This window comes from Ambystoma mexicanum, chromosome 6p (genome assembly GCF_040938575.1).
Source record: "Ambystoma mexicanum isolate Mex_15411 chromosome 6p, UKY_AmexF1_1, whole genome shotgun sequence".
Lineage (NCBI taxonomy): Eukaryota > Metazoa > Chordata > Amphibia > Caudata > Ambystomatidae > Ambystoma > Ambystoma mexicanum.
In genome coordinates, this window is record NC_090935.1 from 230,664,884 (window position 1) to 230,689,000 (window position 24,117).

The following is a 24,117-nucleotide window of genomic DNA, read 5'->3' on the forward strand; positions in this document are numbered from 1 at the left end:
AAACTGGTTTTCATTTTCTTTTCTGGCTTCCCATCTTGGGGTGGTGGGCTGTATTCCAAATCTGAATTTTATTTTTTCTCTCTCTATCCTCACTCCTTGCCACTGCCTTCCATTCAAAGGGAATTAAGTTAGCTGATGTTTAGGGGTGAGTTTTTCGCTCTGGGAGTGCTTAACCTTGGTGCTATCACTTGCTTTAAAACTATTTTTCCTGGGCTGTCATTAAAGATCGGTGTGAACTGTTAGGATTTCTGAACCCATTGTTTTGTAGGAATCATTGCATTTGTGTTGACACTACATTGGTGGCTGTTGTAAAATTAGTTGATTTTTCATGAAATCATAAATTAATAAATATCATATTGATACACACCGGCCAGGTTCCTAGTTCATTGTGACATGGGGTGTTTGTGACGGTTGGGTGCGAGATGGGTTGGGGGCCTACTCAAATAAAAGAACCCGTGGTTTATTAAAGATAAAAAGCGTTTTTATTGTGCGCCACATTCATTGTCAGGGGAAGGAGTCCCTGGCTGGAGTGTGCCATGTTATAAAACCGTGACAGAGACTTGGGCACAGAAGGCCCTGTTGCTGGAAATGGAACTGTATCCTTGTGTCGAAGAAGCCAGAGTCTGTGCTTTGCTCGAGTGAACCTCCTTACCCTGAGCTGAAAACGGGTCGAAGGGAGGCCAACAGCCCGAACATCCTGACATATCCTTTTGTGAACACTTCTTTCTTTTTCATGAACATTACCCCACACTATTTGTAAATTAGTGGTAAGGATTGGCAATGGTTATTTTTAGTATAGGCCCTTTTATTTTGACAAGACTCCACTAGGACTGCATTATTATTATTTGATGGTCGTGGCTTACTCCCATCCATAGATTTATCACATCCTTGTGAAAGTTCAATAAACACCCTTGAACTGGGGTCACTTGTGTCTGTCTTACTGTTGATACCATGCCTTCCTTACACCCCATAAAGGGATGTTGGGACGCCAGGACACCTCAAGACGTCATTGTGTACCATTAGAACAGAATTGTATGAACTTGGTGAGCCCGAAAAGGGGAGCTGGAGTGCCGAGACATTGTTGGGAGAAAAAAAGGTAGATCGGAACGGGTCAAAAACCCAATGTATAAAAGAAGCAGATATTAAATCTTGGAGCTGTTTAACATTGAGAAAGAAGGAAAGTTTGTGCATTGATAGGCATTCCTGGCAGGAGAGTATATCAGGCAGAAGGATTGCAAGTCTGGGACATGCGCCCAAATACATATGAACAAGTCAAGAACGCCCTGGCAGGAGAGTATACCAGGCAGAAGGATTGCAGGTCTGGGACTCACTCTCATGCTTGTTGAAATTCCTAGTGTCTGGAATCCAGGGGAAGGCGTTAAACCCCCTGGAACTGGAATTGGGACATATTGTGATCAGGAAATCATCCCCATGGTGCTGTCAAGAGGCTAAAAGAAGTGGAGTTGCTTCTTAACCCTGTGAAAAAATTGGAAAACTCAAGGGAGGAGTTAAACCCTTTGAGATTGTGAATTGTAGAAATCTGGGAAAGCTTAAGGGAAGAGTGTGTGAACTTTATGAAACCTGAAGAAACTCCCAGTAAGGGAACGCCCCCACCCCTTCACTTGTGGAACTTTTTGTTTTCAGCACCTTTCTTTGGAACTTTAAAAAGAACTGTGAGTGGCCAGGTTAGAGACATTTCCTGTTTCACTTTATATTGTGTTTAACATGTAAGGTTAGGATTTGGACACAGGACAGAGAATGTTACTTTGGACATTCTGACATGGACACAATTAATTTTGTTGAGGCAGGGACGCCCCTGTTAGAGTTAGGGCAAGATAGGATTATCTCCAACTTTCTTTTTACTTTGGTTAATAATTCTTTGCTAACTACCATGACACCCCTTTGTCTGTGTCTTCCTCCCGATTCCTTCCTGCAGTGAGGGTAGAGGTATTACAAGGGCTACTTGCCAGAACTATAATTCCCTGTTCTAGCAATTACTGAATGAATGGGGCAATATCCTTTTCTGCTTATGGACATAACTAGTACTCAGGAATTCTTGGTAATTGTTTGGATGAGTCAACCCATATAAAAATGGGTTCTGCGTTTTGAATCTAACCTTCCTCATTGTTATGGGAGTAACAAGGATAATCATTGATCTGGGACACTAATTCAATGAGTTCTGCGGACAGGTGGACATCTTTGGGATTTTGGGATTGTAATGGACCCTCCTGCAGAGTCACTAATATAGCTTCAGTGTTGTTATCGGGAATCTCAAGAAATACTCCCATCAGGTGTGCACTATATGGAGCCATTCAATTTACACAAGAGAGATGCAAATTAACAAGCAATGACGGACTGAACAAAAATGTGTGCTTACCTATAAGCAGACCTAAAGAAACTGAAATAAAATAGTAACAAGATGTGGTATAGATGTATTGTTATGATTAATAGCGGCCGTGGAAAGGGGGACAGTCTGCCACCAATGCCAGGAATTCACTGAAAAACAGGGATTTCTTGCGGTAGGTCAAACAGGTTTTCGTACGAGGCATGACACAGAAACGGGACTACTCCATCAGGAGTCTAACATTGTAAAATCTGTTGACATGGGCCACACGGCATGGCTCCCATTGCTTAGACTCTCTGCTGCATTCGATTAAGTGGATCATGCTCTTCTTGCAGACAGGCTGATCAAGATTGGAAAATTCTCAGTTAGTGCTGTTCATTGGTCTATCTCCTTCCTGGGGTCAAGACAAGCCAGAGTTGTCAAAGATGCTTGCTCCTCGACCGTAGCTCTTGTGTGTGTTGTTCCATAGGGCTCATGCCTTTCACCCCTATTATTTATTGTGTACACCAGGTCCTTACGTGACCTCTTGGATGGTCTGGTTGTCCAGTTTGCTGAGCATGCAGATGACACCCAGATGCTCCCTGAGCTAACAGGGTCCCCATGCTAAGGATGTTGAAAAGTAATAAGGTGTATGTGGCAGTACAGTCCTGGGTGGCACTGAACTCTTTTGCTGTGAGCGATTGTAATACAGAGCTTCTTATCCTCGGAACAAGTAGCAGGTTTAAGAAAATGGACAGCAGCTTTCTAATTTCGGACAATACTATACCCATCCTTCAACATGTTAAGACACTTTTCACAGACACGTTTCACATTAAAGTTCCTCATGCTCGTACATGACTTGTCTCCTGTGACAAATTTGCCCATACCTAATGGAAAAGAATACAGCACTGATTGCCTTTGCCACTATAAACACCAGACTGGAATACTGTAACAGTCCCTTGGTTGTCACTTCTCAGGACAACCTTAGGAAACTACAAGTGGCGCAGTGCATGCAGTATGTGGTCTCCCATGTGGGCTCACGTGTCCGAGACTCATCGGAAGCTGCACTGGCTTCCAGTGAAATCGAGAGTTCAACAGAAAGCCACCACGCTGGTGTGTAAATGTCTGATCTGGAATGTCCCTGCATACCTTTGTTCACACATTAAGAAGGCACCGATTTGGCGTACTATGCGATCCAACAAAGGCTTCCTTTTGAATGACTCTTGTTTGTCGCTTAAGAAATTTGGATGCACCGGTTTTGATGCCTGGGCTCCCTCGTTTGGAACGGCCCCCCAACCCCTCCACTCATGTCAATTCCATCTTTGGCCCAGGCAAAACAATCAATGAAAACTTTCCTTTTTGGTTAATGGCAGAGACTAATTTGCATGATCTTTGCATAAGCTTTCATCTATTTGTTTCTTGTTGTTAGTCAAGTCAGCGCCCTGAGCCCTAAGCGTGTGAGGTGCTATGTAAGAAATATATAGAATAGCAAGCTTTCAGATTGCATGGCTGACTTACTGGCTCCAGTGTCTGAGACATTAGATAGATTTCCCCACTCCCCTAACACATTGCACATTGGGTCCTTCTTGGTCAATGGATGTTGATGATTTATGACCAGGGTATTATCTATCTGGCTGTCCTAATAGTGACCTTCATTTGGGACCGGTGTCCTGAGTTCTCTGCCATAAAAGCCGATGCATTGTATTTGGGCATTGGGAATGACTTGGCAGAGGGGCCTGAAAAGTAAGTTGGACCCTGTTGAGGCATTTGTTTTTCTGACGACCCTCCTATTTACATTATTTGTAAGTGATGGACCTTCTAAACCCATTGCCTGAATGTTCTGTGCTGTTCATTTGCCCCTCTCTCTGTTCTGTCCTCTCCCGCCTTCCTGCTGAACCCCTGCCGCCCGAGATGTCTGCCATTGGAGAGTTTTTATTCACTGTGTTTTCTTTCTACTATTCCTGACATGCTGCACAGTGATTCACAACTATAGCTAGTTCTAATTGCCAAACTCCACATATCTTGAGCGCTGCTACAGGTTTGAACAGAAATCTCTGAACAAAAGCTTGCTGCAGTTATTTACCTTTCCCCAGTAAGTTTTCTGGGGGCACATATCAAGAATCATGACTAATGGGGTGTCTTGTATAGGGACCCGACAACCTGGTCTAAACTGTTTCACTGCATCGGGGATTTGGCAGTTTTGCTGCATTTTTCACTGTGATTTTAGAGGGTGTGTGTTAGAGTACATTTTTTTATTTTTACGCTAGTGGAGGGTGGGGAAGGGGTGTGTTGCATGGGAGTGGATATGGAGCGGTCACCTCCCCAGCAACAGTGTTCGAACTATAGGCTTGAGGTTCCATTGTGGGCAGATGGACCAAGGAGTACTGTTGGGTTAGAAATTGTTACTAAGCAATAGGCTGCTGGATGACGGGTAATTGTGGAGTGATTGTGTTTAGGTTGGGACATTTGCTAGGTGACAGAATGTGATGTGTTGACCAGAGCAGGAGTAGACCGTTGTGGGACTAATTGGATGTTAGTAAAGAAATCAATTTCATTATGTGCTATTTCCTCATCCTGCATATCTTTTATTACTTGAGAGGATAAAGCAAAAAAGTACATTTTCTCCTCGATCTCAAGTTTTTAATTTGGCTTTTTAATTTTTTACTCCGCTCTTTTAACCCTTCAATTTGGATGCATCATTTCTAATGGAAGCCTCCTCATAACCTTCAGAATAAGCACCCCACTGATTTGGACAGATTGTACCTCTTAGATTTGAGAGCTCTCTTCAAGTGGACCAGTTTGTCTAACTCAGGCACCTGAAATCGGGAATTGCTTATGCTGTTTTTTCCATACACTCTTGTGTACATGTAATGTGCTGGGGTGCCCTTATATGGTGTGTGCAAATCTTTGGGCTGGCCTCTCCCCATGTTTGACTGGCTTTTTTGAACCTGGTGCTTGTTTACGCACCCACAAATCTTATACAGTTATAAAAGAGCCCGTCACTTAACTACTCTGTCCTCATTCACTCAAAAGGTGGACTCCACTTTACTGCATAGACGAGGAAACCATTCACTCATGGAAGCTCCACAGAATTTCAGGACAGAAAGAAAGCTGCCAAGTCATGGTGGGCTCGCCTCCACCTTGCTTTCCATACCTCCTGCTAGGCAGGGAATATCCACGGATTGGCCGAAATCCAGGATAGCCCCAGACCAAGACAACTTCATGCACACCCATTCATTGAATTCAGGCATCCAGTGTTATCCCCTACTGGCTCATTCTTTCTGCTTCTTGCTCACGGGAACTGACTATGCACCTTACTGGCTGACATAGGAGGTCATTACAAGATTGCCGGCAAGCGGTCGTACCAACGGATTACCAGCAATTTCGACTTACTGTTTTTGCCTGATATCCCAGGATTACCAGGATATTATGGGCGGCGGAGCAACAGTAAGTTCCCATTCCCATGGAGTCCCATAGGTGTCCATGAGATGGGAACCACTGAAGCACTGGCACCGTTGTTAACAGTTCCAGTGCTTCACTGAATTACCTGCCAGTAGGGGCCTGAACTACCAGCAGGTCAGGCCTGCCAGTAGTTGACTGCCCATACTGGCAGACTCTGAGTAACCCGGTCCAGAAACAATTCCGGAGACGGTAGTACTGGCCATTTTACCAGCATTTTTTCCAGACCGCGTTACTCGTAATGAGGCCCATAGATTGCATGATTTACACTGACTGATTCATGTTTTTCTTGTTTTATGTTTTGGTCTCATAGACCTGTGCTTTTGTAATCCAGACCTGACCTGACACGACTTTTACAGATTACAGGACTGGCCTCTTCGTCCCACACCAATCTGAGTCAGTTCTTGTTATGATGCTAAAATATAGTCCCCTATGTAAACCCAAAGAAGGAACCCTCCCTCGGATTACCTCGAGATAGATTTAGGGTGTTCTCCTACCTGTTAGAGGCTAAGAGGCTATGCGGGGCTAAGAGGAAGGCGGTCGCAAAGCTTCTTCGGGGATTCCAGTAGATATAAGTCACAGCACCAGATTGTTAGGAAAAAGAAAGTGCACACCAACGATGTGGAAAATGGAGCAAGAGGAAGTCGGTTTGTTATATTGCAATTCATTAGTATAGCCTGCAGAATTGACCTTTGTTAACCAAAAGCAGCAACAGCCCTCCCAGTGCAACGAGTATTTTATACACTTTCAGTAGCTTATTAAAAATTGCCGCATTCTGACTTGGAGAGTGATACTCTCCCTGAGACGAGCAATCCAAAATTGGTCCCCCCCCTGGTTAGCGCCAGCCCCCTTGATCAGTGACTCACTTAACTTCAACAACAGAGAATAGAAGTATGGAAGGTTAAACGAGTGGGATAATGATTTGGAGTAAAGCCAAATTACAAAATGGATACGGCTAACAGTTCAGTGAACAATATGGGCGGGTACAATGTGATAGTGATCACATAACACCTGCACCCAACAAGCTAAGAGATATAGGCTTGTGGACGGTGACAGACTCACGGGACTGCCCATGTATAGTGATGGTAAATTGGGAATATTTGATCAACATGAATGCAATGTAAGGCAGTTTATTTTCTGATTCTCCCTTCCTACCAATCATCCCCATACCAACCCTAATTCTTTGTCTGGTTTTTCTTAATTGTTTGTTTTCCAATTGTTTTGGAACACATTCCTTTGAAAATGATGGAACTGTGATGTTTATTGCACACTATAATTAATGCCAGTCAAAAACTCAAAATAACAATTTAAAACCAGTAATCCTAATCATTGAATTTAAGGTAAATACTAATCAAGGTGGCTGGCGCTAACCAGGAAGGACCAACTTTGGATTGCTCTGCAATTAATAAGGTATGGGGATACCTTAGTGCACCTGAGATGCGACAGCCCAAAGTCTATGAGAATACGGAATGGTGAGCACAGAGGGATTTAGGAACCCGGTTACCAAATTCTATCCCCAGAAGTGGCTTCAGCGAGCAAACTCCTGCTAGTCCACCTTTTATCTTTTACACTGACCATTTCCTCTGGTCACATGACATTCTTTCCAAAAGTGTCCTTCTTAGAGTTAACCTTGACTGCTACCTGCTGCCTTCTCCGACACATGACAATCCAGGCTTTTCTATCTGCAAGTGCTAATCCCGGCTTAGTCCTGCATCTTTGCAGTCAATGTATCTGTATATGTTGCCAAACATCTGCTGTGCATCACTTGCAAGTGCCAGGGGCCACCAAGCAAAGTCAGCATTTTCATAGTGTCAGCAGCCCTATCAGCTTTCTTAATAGTGCTTTTCAGGTACTACCGACTTTGATGAATCATTGCCCGTTGCTAAATGTAGATGCAGAGAAAAGAAGATGGTTTCATATCCCCACACACAGCATTTTCCAGGTATTGCCAGGAACTGCAATTACTCATGTGTCTCGCTTTGCCATGACTTCTTTGGGTAGTCACCCCACTTGCCACCTACTGGCACCATATGCCTAGCAGCTCAAATCTTGCACCAGGTTTTGCTGTTAACAGCCCAGTTACTTACATCATTTGCTAAGTATTATTTTATGCCTAGGTGCTTCATATTTGCCTATGGCGCTCCTCCCCACGTGCACCAGCAATGTGAAGGTGCCTTCCTCAGTAGAGGAGTGCGGTTTCCTTTCATTTATCCGGCCGTGCCAGAGATCTGTGTTCCCTCTCAATAAAAAATTACAAAGAGAAGGGTGGATCTTCCTGAGCATATGATATGATATGAAATGGCATTTATAATGCGCTTGTAAACAAGTGTTTCTAGGCGTGACAAGGCAAGGAGAGGGAAATGGAGGGAGGACAGAAAAACGATCATACTAGGCCTTGTGTCATTCAGATCGTGCAAGTGCAGGGAAGAGGAAGGGGAGACGTGCCGAGGGACGGGGGTGGGGAGAAGTGCAGGTAACTGACAATGTAGCCGGCGGCTGGCACATACGTGCAGAGCGAGGGGAATCAGGGTTGCACATACAGACCACAAGTGTTCGGGAAGCCAAGAGGCAGTGCAAGGATGACTGGACATGCAGGTGCCTGGGCCCAAGTTAAGAGGGTAGTCGGGTGACCAGTGCGTGGAGGAGACGGGACATCAGCAGCGAAGAGGAAGAGAGAAAGTGGAAGTGAAATGGAAGGTCTTCAGCTGCTTCCAGAACCGGAGGTGGGTCTGCTCAAGTTTGAGAGGCAGGGAGGCTATTCCAGAGGGAGGCCCCAGTCGAGGAAAAGCGGCTGACCCTCAGTGAGTTGGAGGTGGATGAGCGGAGAGCTTGAGAAGGGAGATATTTAGGAAGAGAGAGTTGGAGGTAGTGTGGCCCCAGGCCCCAGAAAGCCTTGTGGACGATGCAGAGGGTCTTGAACTTGATCCTTGCTGCCATAGGGAGCCAGTGAAGAGATTTCAGAGCTGGAGAGATACGATCTCTGGGCTTGAGGCCAAGGACAAGTCTTACAGTCCTGTTCTGGATAAGTTGTAGAGGTTGCAGACCTCAGAAGTTGCAGAGGCAGGAAGATTTAGAAAGAGGCGTTGCAATAGTCCAGCCTAGAGAGAATCCGAGCTCTGGAGACAGTGAGCCTCTGGGGGAAAGTGAGGAAAGGAAGAATACCTCTGAAGAGGTGCAGCTGATAGTTTGACTTCTTAGAGACGTCCAAGATATGTGAGAAGAGAAGGAGAGGGTGAAGTCGATGATGATCCTGTCATGTCTCACAGAAGATGTTGGTCCATTTGGCACCGCTGGAACCGGTTGGCATTGCCCATATTGCTCCTTCCATCATGGCGGGCCGTTCTTCCTGCAGCGTTCCAGCCATGCTGTTTAAGACTCAATATGTGACTCCACCCCCGTTGCCAGGGACGGCATATCAGGCGTCTCGATCCGCTCTTTGGCACGTTGCTTCCCTACAATTATCAACACTCTGTAGGTTTGCCTGTCTATCAAACTAATTATGTCTCTGTGTATATGTGTGTCAAGCCTCTATTAATTAGCGGCTCTATTTACAGGATCAGTTGTTCCTTCGAGTTCCGATATCGGTCCCCGCTTGAATTTAGCTTCTCTCCGCAAGATCCCACGAGAAAGGTTTTATCCTGGTACGTTTTTGTACCGATTTCTCTGTGTAATATTATTGCAAACTCTACGTCTAAATCTTACCCTCTCTTTTTTTTTTCTTTGTGATCATAGCATGCAGTCATTTCCTGAAGTTTCTACAGAAACCCGCAATGCCATCTTCGTTCACGGAGGTGCGCTCACATTCAGTCGCTGATCCCAAGGTAGTACTGCATCTCAGGACAATCGCTGGCGAGCCGGTGGTAAAACTCTCTCTTCACTGCACCATTCATATTAGTAACAGTTCTATGTCCACACCGCACTGTCGTCTTCTTTCCGCTATACTTACGCAGAACAAACCCTTTTGGAAGACTCGCTGATCATCCCATTCCTGAGATTCGATACTTCTGGTAATAATCCCTTTCAGGTGATTTAATTTTTTTCGTTAAGATTTACGGGAAGGAAGTGGACCACCAGGAGGCTTTTCATTTCTCATCACTGCTGCTGCCTCGGACCCAGGTCGGTGGACTCTGTACCTGGTGAGTTGTGCTTACCAACGTAGTGAAATATCTTGGGAGTTATCCAGTTGTTACAGATCCCATGTTTCTTAGCCTCACAAGTAGGAGTAGGAAGAGGGCCCAGAGTGGGTGGCCAGAGCGAGGGAGAGAGGAAAGGAGGGAGCTGGTGTTCCGAAGAGGAGGATTTCAATCTTACTGGCATTAAGGCAGAGATCATTGGCGGCACACCATTCCTGAATTACGGCCAGACAGTCTGATATGAGAGAAGGAGAAGAGGCAGCTGAGGGGAGCCTGAAAGAGAGCTGAGTGTTATCGGCATACACTGAAAGTTGGAGCAGAAAGTAGTGATGCAGTCGGCAAGAGGTGCCAGGTAGTGGTTGAAAAGCCAGGGAAAAAAGGTTAGACCCCTGAGGGACACCACAAGTAGAGAGAGCGATGGAAGAGAGGAAAGACCCAAGTTGCACCTTGGAGTGTCGGTCAGTGAGAAAGGAGGTCAGCCAGGTCAGGGCCTGATCAGTGATACCCAGGTTATCACGGAGGCGATGAAGCAGCATGGCACGGTTGACCGTATCAAAAGCAGAAGAAAGATCGAAGAGAATGAAGACAGAAGGAAGGTTAGAATAAAGGTTGGATAGCAGGTCTTCACTGGTGTTCAGGGAGAGCAGTTTCCATGCTTCTGGCAGATCTGAAGCCAGATTGGTGATCGTGGAGACAACCAACAGATTCAGTGTGAAGATTAAGCTGGCCGATGGTCGGCTTTTCCAAGAGTTTGCCCAGGAAAGGAGTGATGAAGGTCGGGTTATAGTTAGCCGGAGAGGACGATCGGCAGAGGACTTCTTTAGGGTGCACAAGGGAGTGCATAAGGGGGAGGGGAAGGTTCCAGTTGCAAAGGAGTGATTTCAGTAATAGGCCAAGACAGGAGCAAGGGTGTCGATGTTGCCCTTGATGGTTCTGGATGGACAGGGAGAACCTTCTTTGACAAGACTTTCATAGATCGGACTTGTCTAGAAAAACCGTCTGGGGTGAAAAAGGAAAAGGAAGAGAAAGGATGAAGAGAGACAGCCACAGGCGGGCCAGGAGTGGAGGAGGAGGAGGAGGAGGAGGAGGAGGAGAAGAAGGTAGAGGAAGAGAGGGTGGACAGGATATCCTGAGCTTTAGTGATGAAATGAGAAGCCAAGGCTGTGCAGAGGGAATGGGAGGCAACAGGAGAGGTAGAGCCTGCAGCAGGATTGGCCTGCCCCTTGCAGATTTTAAAGAGTTTGGCCAAGGTGAAAGATGCCGCAGAGATGCAGCTTAGATGTGGGCTCTCTACTTGGCGAGGACAGCGAGTCTGTATTGCCTTTGCAGCAGGTGGCAGGCCAGTTTGTCAGGGGGTGCACCTGATGCCCTCCACTTCCTCTCAGCCACCCGGCACTTGTGTTTAGGGCTGACGAGGTCTGAGTCATACTAAGAGTTGCTCATGGATTTGGGCTTCAAGCGGATCCTCATGACGGGGGCAAGGACATCACGAGTGTTAGAGATAGAGAGATGAAGATTCGATAGGGCTGTGTCAAGGTGTGAGTCAGCCAAAGTTGCAGAAGGAGGAGAGAAAGTAGCGCCGAAAACCTCAGCTGACACATACTTCATGGGTCGGATGACCGAGAAGGTAGGTGGCAGTGCTGGAGTTGGCATGGCCTGAGGGGTAGAGAGAGTGAGGTGGGAGGAAAGGAGAAAGTGATCACTCCAGAAGAGAGAAATGGTGAGAGGGTTAGTGAGGGGGGGAATATATTTGATAAAGGCTTCCATGATGGATATAGAACCCTAAGTATACCTTTTGTTGTTGTGTTTTGTGCGGCTTCAGAATCATCATTATTTTCATGGACATTGTCATGTTGCCGGTTAGTTTAATTCTACCAGTTGTATATGGCAGTAACTCCACCCTCCATTGCATCATTGTTTTTCTTGGCCTCAGGCACCTTATCACTCTCCTTTTAACTCCTAGCCTGATGTGTTTTACCCTTGAAGGCTAAGTTGTTGATTTTGAGACCCACAGAATCCAATCCATATGGGGAGGGATGGCCCTTGTATCAGCAGCCGGTGCAGAAATAGTTGAAGCTGAGGAGGTACAAGATGTGGCAGTCTATGGTGCAGGTGGCATGTTAATATGCATCTTCTTGGCAACATTGAACTGGGCCTGAGTTTAATTAAGGATAGTCACAGGTGTATAAAACTGATCGAGAGCAAAAGGAGGCATCCCATTAAGGCTCTCAGATACTGTCATGTGCAGAGAGTCCTGTTCAAGGAAAGTGCCTGCAGAGGAACCCTCTCCCCAATCACTCTCTTCACAACAGAGTAGACAAATAGCATCGTGTCCCATGGGAAGTCACTTACAGAGGGCGAGGAGGCAATCAAGAAGGTGGGCTCCCAGTGCCGCCAATGTAGTTGAAGGCAGCTACCTCTGCAACAGTGCTCAGCAGTGAACGTTATACTGGGCCCAACTCACACCAGGGGGGCGAGGCCGCATGCAACCCCTTTGTGCCCAAAGTGCCCCAGCCACTCCAACTCGGGGTGTGTCCCCAAGTCTGGAGAAGCAGGGCAGGCCTGATCAGGAAGCAACGCTGCACTCCGGTGTGGAAGAGTGGAGTGGCATTCACTCCCATGAGGCACAGACTGGTTAGACACGGTTGGACCAATGAGCGTCGGATGCACTGACCTAGGAATGACGGCAAGGCCTTCAGCACCAACAGCAGGGCCAAGGTTCGACTCAGAGGCAATAGAGGAGCATGCTGTTGTAATAGGGTGCACACAGCAGCAGACAGGGGGCGTACCTAGTTGAAGAAAATTGGGGGAATAGAGATCTGCTGACCTGCTGATCTGCTGAAGGATACCAGATGTAGTATTGGAGATAATTTAGTCTGATTCCATTTATTTAAACTTTTTATAAACCGCGCCACATGCCCGGAGACCTCAGAGCGTGCACATAAAGAACAAACAGGACTAACAAACAGAGGAAGGTGAGAAATCCAGTGTTAAAGGGGCATAAAAGGATCAAAGGCAAGGACAGGTCAGTCAGGAGGTAATTTGAAGATGTATGTCATCAGCATTTTATTTAACTCTGCATTTGTTGGAGTAGCTCTGAGTCTGTACGGGTGTGAATTCCAGGCAATCTGACTCTGCACATCAAAGCTGCGTCCGCCAGATTTGGCAAGTTTAAATCTAGGCTGTACAATTTGAAGTTTGTTCTTAGACCAGAGAGTGCGCGAAGGGACATGATGCAAGTGGTGATCCGCAAGATATTTCAGAGCCAGATTAAGAAGACATTTGTGAGTCCACATCAGAAGTTTGTGGGCGATTCTAAGCTTCACGGGCAGCCAGTGAAGATCCTGTCTAGAGGCGTTATATGTGCTCATCTAGAAAGGCCTGAGATGGCACAAACTGCTACATTCTGAGAAATCTGAAGAGATGACAAATTGGGCTGCGAGCAGCCACTCGGGAGGCTATTGCAGTAATCCAGGTGGGAATTGACAAGAGGAGTGGCAAGAATTGCTGTATTTTCATGTGTCAAAAAAAGGTTGGATATTGCAGAGTAATTTGTTGATCAATCCACAAGATGAACGAGTCTGAGCAACATGCTGGTTCATAGTTAGCTCTGCATCCAGGATAACACCCAGGGTCTTCACCTTTTTAACATACATCAATAATGGTGTCCGAGATGGAGAATCTCTTATATTCCTTTGGTAAGATTTTGAATTTAGAGCTGGAGGCTACAATCAAGAGTTCTGTCTTCTTGGTGTTTAGCGCCACAGTTAGCGGCCATCCAGGCATGAATTGCAGAATAAATAGAGTTAAGGTTAGCCAGATCCTGGGAGTAAGAACCTGTGAGTTTCATGACGACCTGGGTATCATCAGCGTAGTGAGTATACTGGACACCCAGGTCGTACAGGAGTCTCAAAAAGGGTATGATGTAGATATTGAACAGGGAATGGGAGAGACATGAACCTTGCGGGACATCGCAGGTAATTGGAGTGGGCATCGAGGAGGCCTCACCAACCGTCACTCTAGCGTTATGTGGACAGAGAAAAGAAGAGACGCCTTGAGAGAACAGCCTATAACATTACGTAGTCTGTCCTCTAATAATGCATGCTCCATAAGATCGAATGCAGAGGACATATCCAAAACCATCAATATTGCTGGTTGTCCAAGATCAATGTGTCGTGCCGCCGGCGTCTAGTCGCCGGTGGGGACTATGGAACGCCTGGCGTTGGCGGCGCCATTAGGTCGTCCATTGTTTTCCTGTCCATTTCCGGGTTCTCCCCGCTCTAGTCTTTCTCTGTCTCCCTGGTTTCGCTACTTAAGCACCGCCCACTTCCGGGTTCGGCACATTGCAACTTTGTTTCTTTTCCTTGTTGCTTGCTCTGTGTGCTTTTTTCCTCTGTGCTTGCCTTGCTGACCCTTGGGCCTCCAGTCGGCGTCTCTTTGCCGTTCTTTCTCTCCCCTTTCTCGCCTGCGGCTCTCTTTCGCCGTTCGGGTTCTCCTGTCTTTCTTTCCTTTCTCTCTATGCCGCTTACCCTCTCCGGCTGGCACCAAGGTTCGCTTCTGTTCCTTCATTGTTTCCCTCGTCCACCTCTCCTGGAAACTTCTAAGGACTTACTTTGCCTCCAGACCCCTGTCCAGGATCCTTGCATCAGACGTCCTCCTTCTGACATCTGATCTGCAGGTTTTCATCGCTTCACTCTCCGGACCTTTTGGACTGTTATCTTGTTCACCAAGGGTTTTTTTAAGCATCCACTTTTTTCCCTCGTATATTCGGTCCCTGCGGGAAGGAAGCCTCTTGCTTCCCTGCTGGGCAGGGAATCAGAGTGGCTTCCCACCGCGGACGGCCCTACCTCTTCTCAAAGAAGAAGAAGATCGGAAAGAAGGCTAACCGCCGCAAAACTTCTTCAGAAGATTCAGGTGAGGTGGAAGGGGAGGAGGTAGTGGATATAACTGATACGCCTTCTAAGACTGCGGAGGTTGTCACAATGATGTTTAATAAGTTTGCCTAAGGTCCAGCATGGCAGTTTCAGTGCCACGCCCCATTCTAAAGCCCGACCGGTGAACAACAAGAATGTTATTTTGTTCAATAAAGCTCTGGGACTGTGTATATGCCACCTTATCGAGAATCTTAAGAAGAAAGGGGACATTTGTAATTGGATGATAATTGTCGGCAGAAAAAGGATTTAGATTGTGCTTTTTTAGAAGAGGGGGAGATCACGCCTCTTTGGGAAATAGGCTTCTATAGCCCTTACCTTAATCTTCAACTGCTGTCGACCAGTGTCCTTGCACTTACCTGTGTCTCTTGGCATGTTGGTTTTTTTTTAGGTTTCTGGGATGGATGGCAGCCAGAAGGGAGAGGTTGCCAATGGATTAGCTTTTAGTAATGGCTACTGCTGAGCTTTCTCTTCCCGTTAAAGAATGTATGCTGGCGGTAACAGTATTTCTGCTAGACAATGGCTGGATCTTTATCCCACTAATTATCCCTTTCTGGGGTTATTTTACTCTAATTCTACTAGCAAGATGGTGTATTCGAAATGTATATCTGGTTGGAATTGACTTTGATTTTATATTCAAGTTGAAACCATTTTAGACTTAATTGTAAATATTCATTTCCATGTTCACTGTAAAACCTGTTTAATTGTGCATAGCCATACTATTCAAAAGTGGCCTTTGATCTTTGCTTACTGCAAAATAATTGCAAGTGGCTTCACAGCTGCTATTCCAACCTTTTGCAGAAGTCACTACATTTTGATCTAGGTTTACTCTCTCCTAGAGTCACAAACTCATTGTAGAATACATATGCTTTAAAATCCACTGTAGTAGGATTTCTCACGTAGTAGGTCTTATGTCCATGCTGCTTCTCCTTCCTGAGTGGTTTCAGAGAAAATCAGTTTCAAACTTCCGTTTAGGGTGGTAGCAGAGACAGAGAAAACATTATTTGTCTTGCAATACAAAAAGTAGTCCTTGGCTCCTCATTGTACCGGAAAAAAAACAACAACCCGATCCACCCTCCAGATTTTCACCTTTACAAATAAGTCGATTGACAAAAATCAACCCTTAATAGAACCTTCTGTAACTGAAAGTCATAGGCTGTACAGTGAGACAGAGCCTACCACCCCCATCGAGCCCTTTTAGAACCTTACCCTACCCAGTTGCCGGTGGTCATCGCAAATGACAATCACATTAATAACAGGCAGTTCCTTTTGAATGCTCCCACTGAAAGTAGTTTATGGAGCCAGCCTTTCATAGTACTTTCTTGTCTAATGCACCTTAAGTGTCTACAAACATAAAGCGAATGGACATCCTAAGTCAGCCACTTACCAAACGCAAGCATATGGAAGGCAGACATACAGTTGAAGCTTGGGACAAAACAAGCTTGCTGGGAACACCAACCAAATAGTGCCCTATATTAAACCAGCTCTTGCACATATGAAATGAGACCACATATAGAAAGGTGAGAGTCATTACTGTGTTCCTCATACTCATTCCACCGAGAAGCTGAGTAATAAAAAGAGAGAGAACATTCACTTGGTTCATCATACCCATCCCAGTGAAAGTGATGAGAGGATTGAGAACTCTGAGAAGAATATGATTGGTCATAGTACTTAAGATACAAGTGGGATGTCAGATAAAGAGAGACTTTCAAGTTTGTGATAAAGACAGAGGGTAAGAAGCTCTATGAAAACAAGCGCCTTTTTAAAATCAATTTTGAAAAGGCAAGAAAAGAGAGGGCAAGAGAATTGGAAGTGTCCCCTAAGGGAATTAAACGAAAAGATACAAGTGATGGCCAAGAACTACCTAAAGATTCTATATTGGTGGAAACCTGAAGTGGGATTCTAGGTTCCCGATTATGGTAAACCCTTTGCCAAATATTCCAAACTCATACACCCCCTTTAATTCATTTAGAGATTCTTTTGGTATTCTTTTCTTGGATACAATATACAACTATCCCCATCCAAAAGTTGCCTCCCATTGGATTATTAGGGATAAAATCTAGTTTAAAAAGACCAAGCACACCCACCCAGGTTCAAACCCCTTTAACCTCATAGTTACCAGAAGACTCAGTGACGAGTCAAACAACTGGGGTGAAGCAAAAACATGAAGTGGATCAGGAATGAAGAATTTTCAAGGAAACCAATCTAGATATGTGGACCCCCCTGAAAATCATGTAGTTCAGTTAGTTGATCATCAAATTCAGGCTGTTCCAAGAAGGACTAAACCAGTTAAGAGCAAGTCAGCTGCATCATACACTGCCACATGTTGTACCTTATCAAGAGGGTGAGGATTTGGGAGTTTTTTTTTTATTTCGAGAGACAAGCTCCCCAATTTAATTGGGATGAAAGTCTTAAAATATGCTATTTTACTTCATTGCCAAAAGGAAAGTTGCAGGCTTCATATCAAACGAGCAATTCCAAGGGGCCAACGGAGAATTTTTACAGACCGAAATTTAGAGAGATCCATCAACACTCTAATGAGACATCATTCGAACTAGGAGCCAGGGTACAAAACACACTTTCCCAGTGGTTAGAGAAAAAGACTCTCTCTGAGCTGCTAGAAACGTTGGTCCTGGAACAATTTATTAATTAATTACTTACATTTTTACAATGTGAGGTGCTTCAACAGTGTAAGGCTACTTTTGGCCATTCAAGCAGCCCAAGCCCACGCTGAAGCAGCTAAACAATTAAGATCCATATATAGTCCTGGAGAAGGGAGAAAAGAAAATAAGAACTTAGCTAAAACTAGTAATTCAGAAAAATCCATTAGAGAAGATAAAATAGTCTCAAGGGATTCTGGGAAAAGAGACGAACTAAAAATACCTTTTTTTTCAAAAGGGGACCTTAATACCCCAAGAGGAGGGTGAAAAAAGGAACATTTCCAACACCCTTTATTTCTGGCTGTTTCTTCTGTGGAGAAAAAAGCCAGATAGCCCGGGGTTGCCCTAAATATAAAACGGAAGAACCCATTGAAATAGGTTAGGTGCCCTCTGAACCATGGCAGGAAGGCAAACCCAAAATAGAAGAAGAAATAGAAATCATGCCTCCGATCCTTTTAAATCTCGTGAACACATATCCGTAAATGGTTTGAAAACCTTGGCCCTGATCGACTCAGGAAGTATGCAAACAGCTGTTCATTTAGATTTAATATGCACAAGTACTTAAAAGGTGGTCAACCTGTAAGGATCATATGTCTACATGGGGATGTGGCGACGTATCCAAAAATAACCTTTAACTCTTGAGGTGAGAAACTAACCAGGGGGAAGTGTGACGATCCTTCAGATAGCGTCACTTCTCTCCATGGGAGAATCCCTTCCCATGAGGCTGGGGATGTGAGGCCTCTAACAAATAGTCCCCCTAGGGGTGGTAACATTCAGGCGGATCTCATCGGGAGGGACTCCTCTCCTAGGGATAAGGATGCAATTGGGAGGCACAACCCCTGTGAAATTGCACCATGTATGCTGACGATAACGCCCACATCTTATCAACTTGTGATCCTCTCTAAAACTATGTTATTGTGAAATATGAAACCCATCTGATGACATAAGTACTGAGACACAGAAGCGATCAAAAATGCTACATTTCAGTGGGATGAGAGCTACAACAGCTGCTTTCAATTTGAAGGATGTTACGCTGGGGCAATCCCCACTTTTTAAATTAAACAGCAAAGAAGGACTATGTTCTTCGTCCTCCGCTGACCCGTCCGCAATGGTGTGGTTCTGGGAAACTGATAGCTGTGATGTAACTAGAGGGAGAGCCAGGTGACTGAGGGGGCTGCATCAAAGCCTGGAAAGCTGGGACAGGGTTTTGGCAGAATGCAGCAAGGCTCATGTCCAAGGCTGAGAAGAGGAATAGCAGGATGCCCGAGAAGTGTCTTGCAAGTCAGTCGGAATCCAGCGCGATAAACTTGCAGTGACTGAGAAGTGGTGACACGACCTATAGTGGGTGGGCCATGGGTCCGACAACGGTGCCGAGACCGCCTCCCGTAGCCTACAGCAGAGTCACGTAGGTGACTCTCAGGAGAGAGTGAGAGATCATGGAGGAGGCGCAACCTGTCACAGCAGGACCAAGGTGTCCGACAGCTACGCCAAGGCTGTCCACAATAACATGAGGTGGACAGATCCAAGGCGTAAGAAGACTAATGAAGGAAGAAGTTGAATTAAGAAGTGTGGCACATGTGACCCCTGGAAAAACGGCTGAAGAGATCCCCAAGAGAAGGTAATGAGAACACGTACAAGTTTGGCAGGGGGCAGGGAAGTAACAAGACTACAAGAACTAGATAAGAAAACCATTATGTGATACAATTCCCAGGCCCGTTCCAGAAAACTGTGGTGCTGGAGAGTCGAGAAGGACTCCAGGAACAGCTTCATCGTTGCAGTGGGGGCAGATCCTGACCTTGACAAAACCTGGAGGTTGTGAAAGCATCCCTAAGAAGAACCTGGAATTGTGTGGAACCTTTGCTTCCAACAAGCTGAAAGGCGTTTGGATGCTTTTCATCGAGGAGAAGAATGTAATTCTCCTGGATTACGAACAATAGCCGGACTTTATGGTATTTTGTTGTAGTGATAGGGATAGAGTAGGAGCATTTGTGACCGGAACAGTGCCTTTTTGTTTTGACTCACACAAACGTCCTGATGAGAACCTGAGTTTCTTTAGTTTAGGTAGGGAAATACCCTTAGAGTTAGGGATAGATGGGTTTTGTTTATTATTTAATAAAAGTCTTTATCAGCCACTCTGGCACCACTTGGTCCATCTCTTCATTCCTTGGCGCCACAGAAGCCTTTCCTTGTGAGGTTAGGGAGGTGAGCCTGCTACGCGATACCTTCCCTAGGGGTAGAAGCAAGCAGGACCTAACCGGGAGAGACTCCCCATGTGGGGACAACAACGCCTGTTCTGATGAGGAACTCCCTATCCAAATCTCTCAACAACTAAAGTTAGTGAAACTTGCTAAAAGAAACCCAATGAATCCCTTTACATTTGCTACTGTGACACATCCCCTGAGAAAATGTACCTGTCTTTTACTGTGATGAAGAAAACCAGATGAACAATAATTAACACCAGCCCAACACAAAAGATGGGCTCTAACGTTACGCAGGGGAATCCCCAGCAGAGTGTCAGATGTATTGGAGGTGGAGATGCCAGAGAGAAAGAAACCAGGGAAGTTCAAAGCTGCTGGCTGAGTGAAGCAAGAAGAGAGGAAGAGAAGGTGTGGTTTCCTACGCAGGGAAAAAAAACCTGGATTCGCACCAGGAAACAGCAAAGCTCTGGAGAACCGAGCAAACGTGTGCAGGTCTCTGGGAAGAGGTATCCAGACCTGATGACCGAGGAGACAGTACTGAGAAACGCTTCCCAGAGCGCAAAGGCATGCACAAACTGACAAAGCAGGGAAAGTTGGGGAAAGAGACCACTGGAGTTGCCACCCTGAACCATTCAGAAGACTCCAGTAGGCGAGCCACCGACCCGCTGACACAGTCTCAACAATATGCAAAGTAACGAGAAGAGTGAGAATCATCACTGGGTCAGTCACACTTGTTTCAGTGAGACGAGGAGTAACCAGAAGAGTGAAAATCAACACTGGGTCAATCTTACTCATCCCAGTGGGACGCAAAGTGACCAGAAGAGAGAGAGTCATTACTGGGTCTCTCATACTCGTCCCAGTGAAAAGCCAATTAATAATAGGATTGAGAACTCTGAGAGACTTTCAAGTTTATGTGATAAAGTTGTAGAGTGAAAGAAGCTCTAGGAAAAGTAACGCCTTTAAAGAGGATTTTGAAAAGACAAGAGAAGAGAGGCCAAGAGAATTGTTAGAATCCCCTAACGGAATGAAACAAACTGATACCAGGCACAGCCAAGAACTATCTAAAGATTCTATATTGATGGAAACATGCTGAAAAAGCAGCCCCATGAGAAGGGAGTTATTCTCCGGGACTGCTGTTTTTTTGGATTTGTGACAGGGTCAGAGTAGGTAACATTTGGACGGAGAACAGACAATTACGTTTGGTCTTCACAACTGACCGACAAACACCCCAGTTAGTTATGTTAGGTAGGGAAACCCATATTTTAGGGAAAATGAAGTGGTTTTCAAATTATTTAAATAAAACTAACGCGAGAATGGAAAAAAGTAGTCTGTCTCCTTCTTCTGACCTTCCACATAGTGAAATGTGGTTGGTATCAATGTTCTGGTGGATCTTGCAGACCTCGTCAATAAAAGAGTTTGATGTTAGTTCATTTCCCTATGGAACAAGGTTTTGCAGGGGGATGATGCACTGTTTACATTAAATATACCTTTGCTTTTATTATTTGCTTTGGCTGTGGTCTTTTTGTAGTAGACAGCTTTCACTGTGGTTATCAATTATCTGTGGCACCTTTTTCTCTTTGTAGTTTGTTAGCTAAAGGCAAGGCTCTCAAATGTCGTCTGCAGATAGGGGGTTTCTTCCCTGTTTGCTAGATCTTAAAATAACCTATACCCCATGCACTGTAAACCTCATGTATACATTCTTTCTTGTTTTTACAGGAAGAAATGCGGACAGAAGCTCGTCGTAAAAATCTCCTTATACTAATTGTGCATTATTTGATGCAAGAAGGGTATGTTTAATTTGGAAATGTATAGGTGGTGGGATATCTCTATAATATGAATTTCTGGTGTCAATAATAACCACATTATAGGATAAAGTTTCTTAAACAGCTTCATGCCAGAATCCTCCTACTTCTAATCACCTTCTGAATCCTCCTACTTCTAATCACCTTCTTTCAGTTTCACCTGCACAGCAGAACATGTATTACAAAAGACACCATAAAGCATCCGGCCATGCTGTTTTGACACTGGGGATCTACTCGTTGTGATGGCGAGGGTTGGCAGATGCCGCTGACCCATTGCTTTTATGGCTATGACAGGCCCTTTTTGTCCTAAGTGGGAATTTATGCCATAGGACTCTGGTCAGGTTACAGGCTTGAGCGGGCCTTTCTAGAACAGTAGAAGTTGGGAAGAGGGGCATTGGGTAGGGGACCAGATTACTCTATGCCACCAGAACACAATTTTCCATGATCTATATATTCATTTTAGAAGTCATTGATATCCTGTATTGAAGTTTAATTTCTTTAATTGGAGTTTACCAACAGTGCATTTACCAGAATGCATTAACTTGTTAAATGATATCTCAGGACTGGAAATATGTTTCGCTGTGTCAGGGAGTCATCCGGCCAGCCTCGGTAATGGTACTCAACAGAAGCCAGTAAGAACAGGCCATTTTCTTAACAAGCATTCAGAAGGCTTATCGTTTTGGATTATGTACAGACCTTTTTGTGAGGCACTGGCATAATATGCCTATCGAGTACCATCATTTATCAGGGATAGTCATGATTTGCTCTGGTATTTACTTCATACGGCAAGTGCTGCTATTGTACACGAGGTATTTCTATCACAAATCCAGATCTGTTACCAAAAGTCAGAGTAGTCCCACCATTGTCAATGATATGCCAAGTGAGCATAGCACTGCCAGTTTCTATCATGAGCACTTACATTGTTTTCCATAATCGGTTATCCTGAATACTGTTGAAGTTCGACTTGTGTTTCCTGAACCTATTTTTGAGCAATGCTTGACCATTTTGGCAATTGTTTTTTTAAAACATCTTTCTGTTTTCTTTTTGTGAGGGAAGACTCAAACCTCCCCTTTCTGCCCCTCCTCAGGCTGGCCCTCCACCATTCTCCCCTCTACGGCACTATATTGCCTGCTTTTCGAACCTAACCACTTTTCAATACTAACATTTCTAAATAATTGTTGCATATAGGAACGGTGTAGTTCCTACAATTAACATAAACATTTTTTTCGTATATTTATATCCTTTACCATGTACCATGTGTCCAGTCTTTCCTTGAAACGGTTGAATTATTTTTAGGTGCTGTTACACCTTTTCAAAAAGGTTGGATTTTGTTGCTTAATTTATTCCAATACCTTAAATGTTATTTCTGTCGTCTTTTGCACTAGAAATAACATGGCCAGATGAGCTTTTTCACAAAGGACGCCCTTTTGTAATGCAGACTTCTAAAAAACAGGATATGATCTTGATACTATTAGCACAGCATCTCCAGAGGCTATTATGCCCATTTTGCCTAAGTGTCTGATTCAATTAGGCATAGGTAGGAAAGCAATACAAGATCTCATTGTACTTAGGATAAATCCATTCCAACTTAAAATAATCGAAGCACAAACACCCAATACCACCAGAAACAAACAGGCTTAGCCCTAATCTAAGGTTCCGAATTTGCAACAATTCTTGTTCTAGCAAATCTCCATCTTAATTTCCAATATGTTGTCTTCTATGCGCCCCACCCCCTGCCCTAACAGCATGTTTCCTCCAAAGCTAATCCTGGACCATAAGAAACTATTTTCTCCTTTCTTAACCTACTTAGTCAATGCCTCTTTTAGGGATAATCATGTACTCGAGGTCGTTAAAATAGTCACTATCACTCCAATCCTGAAAAAAAACCAACATTAGCGCTTTAGAACCCAGTAACCTGAGGCCTATCACAAATTGCCTATTTTTCCTAAAAATCCTGGACAAATTTGCTACCACTGAGCTTCAATCTTAAGTGGAATATAATGGAACCCTACACTATCGACATTCAAGCTTACGCCTGCCTTAAGTACTGAGACTGCTCTGATCGATTTACAGACTCAAATGCTGGGGATTATGGACGGAGGAAGGCCGGGTTGCTGATCCTATTAGACCTCTCCGCAGCTTTCAATCTTATTGATCATGACCATCTCATTCACCGCCTAAAAGACACAGGCCTCTGTTCCATAGAGTTCTCAAAATAGCTTCAATCCTTTCTGTCCAACCGAGAATCCAAATTCATATTGTCCTGGAACTCACAGGGGACTATGCTTCAGCTCCAAAAGGTGAGGGTTAAACTGTCCACAGATTACAGCAGTTTTCTCTAAAAGACAACATCAAGATCCAACAAAAAGTCAAAACTCTGGGGGTCCAATTGGAAGCGTCCCTCCATGCAGATGCTCACACATCTTATGTGAAACACATATGCAATTATCACCTTCGCCTCTTAAAGGAAATCAGCGCCTATATATCCAAGCGCAACTGTGCTACAATTGCAAGAGTGACCATTTTGATGAGACTTGACTACTGTAATTCTCTCCTTATCGGAGCATCCTCCTCCAACATATCAAAATGTCAGGTAATTCAGAATGACCCG

The 24,117-nt window shown here is 44.7% G+C and overlaps 1 protein-coding gene across 2 annotated transcripts in view; it reads left to right on the top strand.

The window, feature by feature from the left end:
* The window catches only part of KATNAL2 (katanin catalytic subunit A1 like 2), a 597,051-nt gene that overhangs the window by 62,757 nt on the left and 510,177 nt on the right, over positions 1 to 24,117 (top strand). The window contains exon 2 of one of the 2 annotated variants that reach the window (XM_069626931.1): positions 21,421 to 21,491. The exons of the other annotated variant lie outside the window; for it this stretch is intronic. Within the exon in view, the coding sequence (XP_069483032.1) occupies positions 21,421 to 21,491 (71 nt within the window). The remainder of the gene's footprint in view (positions 1 to 21,420; positions 21,492 to 24,117) is intronic. 2 annotated transcript variants of the gene reach the window in all.